This window comes from Neodiprion fabricii, chromosome 1 (genome assembly GCF_021155785.1).
Source record: "Neodiprion fabricii isolate iyNeoFabr1 chromosome 1, iyNeoFabr1.1, whole genome shotgun sequence".
NCBI lineage: Eukaryota > Metazoa > Arthropoda > Insecta > Hymenoptera > Diprionidae > Neodiprion > Neodiprion fabricii.
Genome location: NC_060239.1, coordinates 16,553,011 through 16,563,628, shown reverse-complemented (window position 1 = coordinate 16,563,628; position 10,618 = coordinate 16,553,011). Strand labels below are relative to the sequence as shown.

Here is a 10,618-nt window from a genome sequence, read left to right as displayed (position 1 = left end):
GACGGTAAGAAAGTTCTCGCCCCCGCTGCACCCTCTACTGTTGGCATACGAGCACTACATAAAGACTTTGACCCTCGGTCGGTACGATTGTCAGTAAATCAGCACGATTTTGTCCTCCGACTGATAAGAATTGTTGGTAAAGCAGTGCGATTTTGACCGTCGATCGATACAACTGTTGGTAAGGTTGCACGGTTGTGACCTCAAGTCGGTACGGCAGACTGTGACGTCAGCGCGGAAACGGGTTTGAGTCTGGGGAGAATGTCAGTGAGAGTCGGTGAAAGGAATCTGTAAGTAGAACCCGCTTTGCTGTCCTACTCAGCGTGTAAGGAACACGATATAGCGTATTCGGAAAATCGTGAAAACCTTGAAGCTAGAAGCGTCGCGGATAAAATACTAGCCGAAAAAGCATGGAAACGGGTTTTGCAAAGGAGGCAAATTTGGTTGAGAGGGCAGCCGTTTGGGCTGTAGCTTACACGATGAAGGTGAAAACAAAGTTAGGCATGGGGTGTCGAAAACCAAAAAACGTTTACTTGAACAAAATCGTACGAGCGACAAAACAGTTTATGATTCGGAGCTACGATGCGAAAACAAGCATTAAGGGGGGAGCCTGCTTCAGAGGCTTCAAAAAATCGGTTTTTTCGAGGATTTTTTTGGGGAGGAAAGAAATATCCGATCAAAACGAAACTTTCAGAGTTTATTGATATGTATTTCAACAGTCTTCTCGAATTTTTTCATTAGGATACATGTCATATTATGCCTGGTACAAGCATTTCACCGAGGCGTCTCGAGTATGCATTTGTCGTGCGGCGGGAAAGGTGCAGGTCGCAATTTCCATCTGAAACAAAGAAACCAAAAAAATTTTCACTTCTCAATCGTATAGTTTCTAGTTAAACCAAGAAAATTCCACAAAAAATGAAAAATTCAACAATTTTTCGCAAATTAAAAAAAATTTCATTCTTCTTGGAAAAAGAATTCATTTTAGATTGTTTGAAAAGTGGGTTGATATTAACTTTCTTAAGGTTTTTTAGGTTCAACTAGAAGAGAATTTCATCCCGAGTACAATGCAATTTGTCTCGTTTCGATAGGACATTTAGTTTTTTCCCTATCTTTCCCGCCAATGAGGAAAAAGCGTGAAAAAGAAAAACGGAGAAATCGTGCGTCAAAGATTTCGTACATAAAAAATCGTAATTTTCTTGATCTTACCGCATTTATATGCTAATCAGCGATTTCAGGTCCATAGAGTTGCCCTTCTGACTCTTCAAAAAACTGGTTGAAAACTTCAAAAAACTGGTTGAAAACTTTAAAAAACCGCTCGTATACCTGCCCGATGCTTGCTCACTATTTCTTCTGTAACTCCAAAAACATTTCGAATTTGCGTCTGAAATTTTAGGGACACATTATTGGATAGTTTGGGAAGATATTTATGCAAAAAAAAATATATCGATTTTTTGAAGCCCCTAAAGCAGGCTCCCCCCTTAAGTCTGCACTCAAAAGTGCTCGAGAAGCTGTGGAGAAAGAAGGCTGTTAACATTATGTCCGATCACCACGCGTTCTACCGGTACCCTCAAAAGTTGGCGGTTTTCTACTTTTTCTCATACCTATTTTTGCCGGTCTCAGCGCTACTGGTGCGTTAGCGGGGGGTACTGCGGGTATAGCAAAGGCTGTAAACGATGCGAACGCGGCTGAAGGAGAATTGGAGGAAAGCAAACGACATAACAAAACGATAAAAGCTATCGCCTTAGGTAAAGGTCTCTATCTCAAACCTTATAAAGAGGATTTCGGTCTTCATCTTTCAGAAAACTGGGTGTGAAGCTACCACGCCGAGCGTTGATTAACTGGAATTTGCTAAAGTATGCAAAAATCATGAAAAGTCCATACTTCCGAGGTGTCTTTATGCGCAACGAAATGCCCAAAACCGGACCGCGTAAGAACGAGACCACTGTAGTCAATCTCGACGATAAAGATGGCTTGGGATATACTGGGTTGCATATAAGAAACGCGGCAACGATGTAGTTTACTTAGACAGTTTCGGTCATCTTCTACCTCCGTTAGATCTCCTGAAATATCTCGGCGTTGGTAGCGTTGAGTACAACGATGAAAGGTATCAGGCTTACGGTTCATTCGATTGCGAACACTTGTGTCTGAAATTTCACAGCGATGACCTATACATATAAACATGACACGTAATTCAATAACGTCAGTCCAGCACTTGCAGTCATGGATGATTCGTTTACGCTAACGATATCGGGAACGTCTTCGATTCTTGGAGCGCAATATTTTCCTACGAACGAGTTTGCTTTAAACAAACATTATGTTTTCGGTCTCGTTGAACTGTTAACCTTCAATTCCATTCCCAACGTTGATGTCGGTCACAATAAAATATACGTAGCCGATAAGGTAGTCACTGCATCCACTGGCAGCTACGAAATTAGATATATTGAAAAGTATGTTCAAGACACGTTCAAAAATACTCACACTAAACTCAGCATAAAGCCTAACAACAATACGTTGTGCAGCAAAATAAAATGTAACCATATCGTAAATTTAGAACCCGACGATTCTATTGATCAGCTTCTCGGATTTACACCGCGCGTATTGGCAGCTGATCAAGCTCACCATTCGGATATGCCTGTAGCTATTCTCAAGGTCGACGCGTTGCGAGTCGAATCCAACATTACAACGGGTGCCTACGGCAACGAGGGCAAAGTGCATACTATTCACGAAATTTTCCCTATTGTTCCGCCGGGATTCAAGATCGTGGAAGTGCCGTCGCAAGTCATTTACCTCCCGATCATTGTCAAGCCCATAGATCACATACAGCTCCGGTTAGTCGATTGAGACGGAGACCTGGTTAGTTTTCGCGGAGAAGTTATAACTGTAATACTGCATATTACATCGCAATAAAAGATAGGTATTGTATATAATAGACTGTCCAAAAAGAGGTATATTAGTCAGTCAGCATGTCCCGATCAAGTCAGTCATCGATCGATTCCCGAACCGACAACACGTCGAAACGTGAAGTTCCTGATAGCTCTGGGTCTCAAGCTGACCCCTTCTGGAAAAGATATTTCCGACAGATAAAACTGCGATTTTGCTGTTTCATTGCCTGCTGCGTACTATGGAGGAGGAAATCTTGAGCATTCAAACATCTGTCGTCTTTGACGAATCAATCGCCCACTAAGAAATACACGCACACAAACCGTACGCATCGTCAACTTTCAACAACAGCGATGGGATTCGATTCACCGTTCAGCATTAGGATTTATGCGTGTTACCGAGCAAGAGTTCGCTGCATATCTTTGGAAAACTGCTTAAATCGGACGGCACTGCAGCAGCGATTACAACTTTAGTCAGTAACGCCATCTGCCATTTGTTCGAAGATAGACGGTACGAACTAAACGCAGTAGAGATTGATAAATGTAAAAACGTTCGTCTGACCAGCCTGCCGAAAGGTTTCGCTTCGCTCAACCCTGGTCAAAGTTGGCTCATGGAAAATGCTGGATGGCTCGATGTTCAGGAGACGAAAAAATTAACTAATGCCGGTGGCAACTTTGATATAGTTATTCCCTTGAGCATGATATTGGGCTTCGCTGAAGACTATCGCAAGATCATCGTAACGCAAAACACCAGCTGATTCTTACAAGATCAAAAACTGATTTAAATGCCATCGCTCAAAATCAAGACGAAGAATTTAAAATGGTGATCAATTTGGTGAAATGGTTAGTACCTTATGTGAAGGTCTCGGATCAACGAAAAATCGCACTGTTGAATTTCATTGAGAAAGATACACCTGTCTCCATGAGTTTCCGCAATTGGGAGTTGTACAAATATCCTTTGCTACCGGCAACCACGAAACACGTTTGGACTGTGAAAACGTCCACCCATTTGGAAAAACCGCGATTCTTCATGCTCGGTCTTCAAACGAATCGAAAAATCAAAGCCGGCAAAAATGCCAGTCATCTTGATCACTGTAACATTACTGACGTCAAACTCTCTTTTAATTCCAAGTATTATCCGTACGGTAACCTGAACTTGGACATGAGTCACAATCGATTTGCATTACTGTACGAGATGCATGCAAACTTTCAAGCCACCTATTACGGCAAAGAACCAGAGCCTCTGTTGACGAAGACCGAGTTTCTACAGTACAAACCTTTGATTTTCATCGACTGTTCGAAACAAAACAAGGCTCTGAAATTTGGGCCAGTAGATATTTGTATTGAATTTGAGGCTGAAAATAACTTTCCAGGCGGTACATCTGCCTACTGCCCGATTTTACAAGATCGTATAATTGAATACAATCCGCTGGGTGGTGGGGTAAGGAAATTGGTATAAAAACCTTGAAGGTTGTGACAATCGATTCAGTATTTTTCACGATGGAGTTTATAGTCGATGTTCAAGGATTCAGAAGACCGGATCCTGGTTTAACACCAAAAGAGTTGGCAGTTGTGTCACTCGACGAAGATTGGAATCATTTACTCGCTTAGATAATTTTGAAGAATGCTCGGTTCGTTTTTTTCCGACTCTTGTACTTAATCTCTGTGACGGCGGCCATTTGCACATTGTCAACCCACACGTCGTACCCTATGATTAACCGTACTTGATGACAATCTAAAAATGATAATTATCTTATCAAAATTAGTAGCAATTCAGTGTAAAAGTATTACCAACAGATCGTTTTCCGCTACTCGGTGCTGTTACTTTCAGGACAGTTTGAAAAGTGTTGCATGAACTCGTTTCATTAACGCATTCATTCGTTTCTTTGTTTTAATTACGACAATTGGGAACAAATTTACAGGATCGGCGAGGATGTACCGAGAGCGATTCCCGGGGGACGGGCAGCCACCGTCAAGGCAGTCCTTTCGAAGGTACGATGTTCGCAATGAAATAATTTTCTGAATTGCATAATCGTGTTAATTTGCATCAGAACTCTATGCAGCTTGCGCGCATTGCCCTAAATAATATATTTTAAACTTTTATGCGACATAACTGTCGGCCACGTCAATTTTTTTTCCTGTTAGAACCCGGTGCTTGTGAAACTTTGCAACAATGTGTGATTCGAGTATGCGAAACTTCATCTCTAGGCTGGCGGCAACGGAGCAGGAGCACGGCGTGCTGAAGTGGGCACGAGAGCAGCACATCAAGCCGGTGCGGGATGGCCCTGTCCGAGCAGCGGTGGAACACGCCGTCTGTGAAAACGGAAGACAGAGCCTCAGACGCCTCGCGAGGACACTGCGTACGTTTCTTTTTGATCGTTATATTTTTTCTCAAATCAATTTATTCTGAGATGTAGGTATGGGGCATTCCGTGCCAAATTCGCTGATTTCAACACTCAGTATTATTGGTTAGTGTCTATACAATTACCAATTGCTGTGCAACATTTTTCCGCGTATCCGCTTCTGGGTGAAGTATACGAAACCTTTTAAAAGATCTGTGAGAACACTAAAAGATTCAATTTCGTGTTTTCATCAATTTCGGATCGACCCCGTGATTAATTGATTTTTGAAATATTGCTTCCGGCGTTTCCAGAAATTTCCAACTGACTGGAATCAACCGTATTTTAGTTATTCACATTGAAATCAATGGTGCGCGGGAAACCCGAACTGTTCGTTTCATGCAAGGGGGAAATAATTCGAGATTTGAGTGACACGGTAATTGTTTGAGTTGAATTAATCTGAATAAATTATTGTAGTTTAACTCAATTTTCTTATTTGAAATAAATTCTTCTAAGTGAGGTGGATTCATATAATTCAACTTGATTCGTTTCAATTCATAAATTTCAATTCTTGATAATTCACGCTCATTCAAGTGAGGTTGAAAAGTTTTCAATTCATTCTATCGCATTTCCAATTCATTCAAATTACTTTTCTTAACTCTACTTGATTTCACATTTTTATTCAATTTTTACTCTCTGTAAACATATAATTCTGGCATGAACCCAAAGTAATTCGAATATACTTGATTTTTAATTTTCCGTAATTAAGTTGTGTCTCAATTAATTCTCAATATTTCAGTTAAATTTGGTGCGTCAGTTAATTGTCATTAATCAAGTTATTTCACATTCATTCAGGTGAATTGTAATTAAGCCGAAAATTCAGTAACTCATCAGTTCAACGAGATGTTTCCCCGTCGGTTTGATGCGAAATTTTATTACCAAGTCGTACCTCGTTCTGTTGGGTGAGATTTATTAGAGACGAGACAATTCTGGACACGAATTCAATGTATATTTAGAGGTCAATGCGATAATTGTCTCTTCGTGCTTTCTAAAAGAAGTAATTAATTCCCTACAGAGGTTCCTTGAGAGTCTGTCAGAAAAATCGCACGTGAGCTAAACCGTCCGTTCAAGTACCAGCCGGTGCGAAAGCTGTGCCCAGGTGATGCCGAACGAAGACTGACATACTGTCGCTGGGGACTGGAGCGTCTGCAGGAGGATCCCGATTTCTTCGGGACCGTGTGCTTCACGGACCAAGCGCTGTTCACGAACCTCGAGCTCGTCAACAAGCAGAACCGTCGTTGATGGGCTCCGGAAAACCCACACTGGATCGTCGAACAGGTCAACCAGCACCGTTGGAAGCTCCACGTCTGGGTTGGAGTACGCAGGACAGGATCCTCGGGCCCATTTTCCTCGACAGAAATCTGACGTCTCCCAAGTACAAGACCGTACTCACCGAGGAACTCCCCCGCCTGATGGACGAAAACCCCATCCGTATGGACCAGGTTTGGTGGCAGCAGGACGGGGCCCCTGCCCACAACAGTAACGCGAACAAGGCAATCCTGGACGCTATGTTCCCGGAGCGCTGGATCGGTACGAGAGGTCCGGTTAGGTGGCCAGCGCGCTCATCAGATCTTACCGTCTGTGATTTCTGGTTCTGGAGTAGAATCAAGGAAATCGTCTATGAACGGGCCTCCACAACGAAACACGACATGCGCCACCGCATCGCCGAAGCGTGTGCCGCTATTCCTGTTAGGGTAATGCAACAGGTTCGAGGGTCGATCGGGAAACGGCTTGCACTCACTGTCCAGCAGAACGGAGGGCACATCGAGCTTCTCCTCAGGCAACGGAAGCAGGAATAAAATGTGAGATGTGATTCTTTTTACAAATCTTTAATGATTGACGACGCGAAACTGTCATGAATTAGTATTATTGCTATTTAGAGGGCTAAAAAAAAAAATCCTCAGATGTGTGAAAATAATTATATAATATAACAGAAGTGGTGGGACGTCAAAACTCTTTTTCTTTGCTACCGCACACAAAATTGTATCTGATGTTTGAATAACATAGGAATCGGTATCATCAAAAAGGCACCTCGTATTTTTCTTATTTTGCTGTTTAATGTTGAAAATAGGTAAGACGATCGGCCCGTGGGGTCTCGAGGATAAGCAAGGTATGGCTGTCGGCGGACACGAAGAGCTGGCCAAATTAGACGCGAAACGCAAGACAAGTTTCTTTTTATTGAACGCTAATATTAAACACTACAAAACTATAATGATTGATTCTTACTGCGAATAAATTTGAGCTTCAGCGTTTCTGTGATGCGAGAATGGTGTCACGAAAATCGTAGAAAGTCCAGTGCACATTCGTTTGATTTTGATGCACGTTGAACTGCATCTGTAGTTTCAAAAATGTTAAATCTAATTTTATCAAAATATGTGCCTCGTATTTTTCTAATCCTCATATGTGATTCTCAAAAACAGATGCGACGACAGTTCCGTGTGGTGTGGACGACAGCAAGGAATGGCTTTTCGCGGACGATAACACAGAACGAGACCAGAAATGAAACGCAAGATAAGTTTCTTTTTACTAAAGGCTCGTAATGAATATTACTAAACTCTAATGAATCTTATTGCAATTAAACCTGAGTTTCAGCGTTTCTGTAATGCGAGTATGGTGTCACGAAAATGGTGAAAAGTCTGGCTTACATCCGTTTGTTAGATTTAATTTTATTAAAATATTTGCCTCGTATTGTTTTAATCGTGATATTTGATTCCCAAAAACAGGTACGACGACAGTTCCGTGGGGTGTGGACGACAGCAAGGAACGGTTTTTGGTGGTGGTTTTAGTGGGTATTCCGTAAGGCGAGTCCCACACTCCTGGGAGTGACGGTACCCTACCTAGGGTGGTCCATAAAGGATTTTCCCACCGATTTGGCAATACGCAAAGGAAAAGAAAAAAAATTAAATGAATAAATGAATAAATAAATAAATGATTAAATGAATAAATAAATGAATGATTGAATGAATAAATAAATGAATCAATCAATGAATGAATCAACGAATGAATAAATGATTAAATAAATAAGTAGATAAATCAATAAGTAAATCAATAAAGAAATCAATAAATAAATTGAATAATTAAAAATAATTATATGTACACGCACGAATACAGTATCTCAGATTACGTCAATTCAGAAATTTTAACTTGTATGTCGAGGTGGTGCACTAGTGATATGAGAAAAAATACACCATTCACAATAATGCTGCGTCCGTTTCATAATGCATTCAATTTTCTGTAAATAATTCATAAATTCAATGTCTCCAACAAGATGTTGTGTAGCTACATTATGAAACTGCGACTATAGTCGCAATTAAAACAAAGAAACGAATGAATGCGTTAATGAAACGAGTTCATGCAACACTTTTCAAACTGTCCTGAAAGTAACAGTACCGAGTAGCGGAACACGATCTGTTGGTAATACTTTTACACTGAATTGTTACTAATTTTGATAAGATAATTATCATTTTTAGATTGTCATCAAGTACGGTTAATCATAGGGTACGACGTGTGGGTTGACAATGTGCAAATGGCCGCCGTCACAGAGATTAAGTACAAGAGTCGGAAAAAAACGAATCGAGCATTCTTCAAAATTATCTAAGACAACGATAGTTTGACAGAGATGAGTCCAACCGGGAAAGGCAAACACGAAGCAATGCCGGAGAATGTTTATCACGCAGTGAAAAGTAATTACGCATTATTTAATGTATGAAATGTCGGGGGCAACATTGCAAATATTATGCCCGCGTCCCTGTGAATTTCAACATTCGTTGAAAAAATTTTCGGCGAGGAGGACGGATTAACATACGAAGAGTATCATAGGTGCATAATTCTGTTGTGCGATACTATGCGCAATCCCAGAAAATGACGGATTCCCGAATTTACGCATTGTACATATTTTGAAACAAAATATTTCATTGCACATGTAAAGACTAATCAAACATTTGTATTACCATATCCGTAAGGGATTGTATAGAATTAAGTATCAAATCTCTGCATTGGTTTACAAACTCAATATTATTTTGCTAGTTATTGTCATTGACAATAACATTACGTATCAATTTGTCGGACAATTAACGAAATTCCAAAATGCAACGGCATATTTTCCTCGAAAATAGTTTCGAACCGTAGTTTACTGTCCCCGGTTTGATCATTGCGTGAAAATAACGCTGGCTCGTGGCAATATTGTCCTCATTGTTACTACTAGAATCACAGAAAAGTCGGCCACCCACGTGCTTTGTTGCCGCGGAAATATTCGACGTACGAAAGTAAATACACGATGTCAGAATTAACCAATTTTCACGCATCGTTCTCCAGAATATAAATAAACTGACCTAAAATTTTGCGATGAACAAGCAATACACTGTCAAAATTCGGATGGGTTCTGTTCGTTTTTTAAAATCATTTTTGTGTATAATAAGAGTGATAAGCCTTTGTCAATAAGGCTGCACTTTGACAGAATCGGGTTGATTCGAAGATCATTTTCGAAAGAATTGCAATTTTTGCGCTACATCATCTCGTCGTCGCCGCGTCGGCAAACGGTAATAGCGGGATCTTGATCGGCCGGATCGGCCACGCGCGAACGTTCGCTAACCTCCGCGCTACAACGGTTGTCACTGGCAACCGATGATAACAAAATGCTTGTTAACCTCCCGTCATGCTGTTTTCGTGTTAGTTATCATTGATAATTTCGATGCGGACGTTTTTGTTTCGCTTCTCTCAATGCAGATATTTTCAAACTACTAATCTTGTTGCTCGCCTAGCTGAAAACAGAGAATGTCAGTCCAACGAAACTCATCGCGCAGAATCGTCAATGACATGTCGTATACCGCTACCTGGACTCGGGTGAAGTTGGCGGTGGTCGATTTTGCCAGATATTTCAATTCCACCTGTTCCGCTACCCAGTGAACACAATTATGTCAAACTGATGTCAGAATGACGTCATGTCACATCATGATTTACGTAAAATGTGAGTCATATATGAGTCACATATGACTCATAATTTCCCACTTCCTGACGTCAGATTCTTACGTAAGATAAATGACGTGAATATGACCTCCAATTGACTTCATTATGACTTAACTGACGTCAAAATGACATAACTCTGATGTCATAGAAAAGTAAAGTCGGTACCGGAAGCTTACAAAAATGTGACGTCCAGCTGACGTACTTGTTATTTAGCTGACGTCAAGATGACTTAAATTTGAGGTAAAATAGTGATGTAAAGTTGCTTACAAAATTGTGACGTCTGGCTGACATGATTATAACTTACCTGACGTCTCGATGACATAACTCTGATGTCATAGTGATAAAAAGTATTTGAGAATGCTTACAATAATGTGATAT

The 10,618-nt window shown here is 40.8% G+C and overlaps 1 protein-coding gene and 1 long non-coding RNA gene across 2 annotated transcripts; one reads left to right on the top strand and one right to left on the bottom strand.

Moving 5' to 3' along the window:
* Nucleotides 1-675: 675 nt before the first annotated feature.
* On the bottom strand, nucleotides 676-1,253 carry LOC124180783. Its single transcript, XR_006870310.1, has 2 exons — nucleotides 1,204-1,253; nucleotides 676-835 (listed from the first exon to the last, which is right to left on the bottom strand). It is a non-coding gene; the product is annotated as an uncharacterized LOC124180783 (long non-coding RNA).
* Nucleotides 1,254-3,696: 2,443 nt separating this feature from the next.
* On the top strand, nucleotides 3,697-4,487 carry LOC124187807. The gene is made up of 2 exons (XM_046579993.1): nucleotides 3,697-4,312; nucleotides 4,366-4,487. The coding sequence occupies exons 1-2, from the start codon at nucleotides 3,697-3,699 to the stop codon at nucleotides 4,485-4,487; spliced, it is 738 nt and encodes a 245-aa protein (XP_046435949.1).
* The last annotated feature ends 6,131 nt before the right edge of the window (nucleotides 4,488-10,618 follow it).

What these genes read in the sequence shown, in the direction of transcription:
- LOC124187807 (XM_046579993.1), top strand. Translation starts at nt 3,697, where the DNA reads ATGGTGATCAATTTGGTGAAATGGTTAGTACCTTATGTGAAGGTCTCG. An exon ending in TGAATACAATCCGCTGGGTG is followed by an intron (nt 4,313 to 4,365) that starts GTGGGGTAAGGA and finishes CAATCGATTCAG; the next exon opens with TATTTTTCACGATGGAGTTT.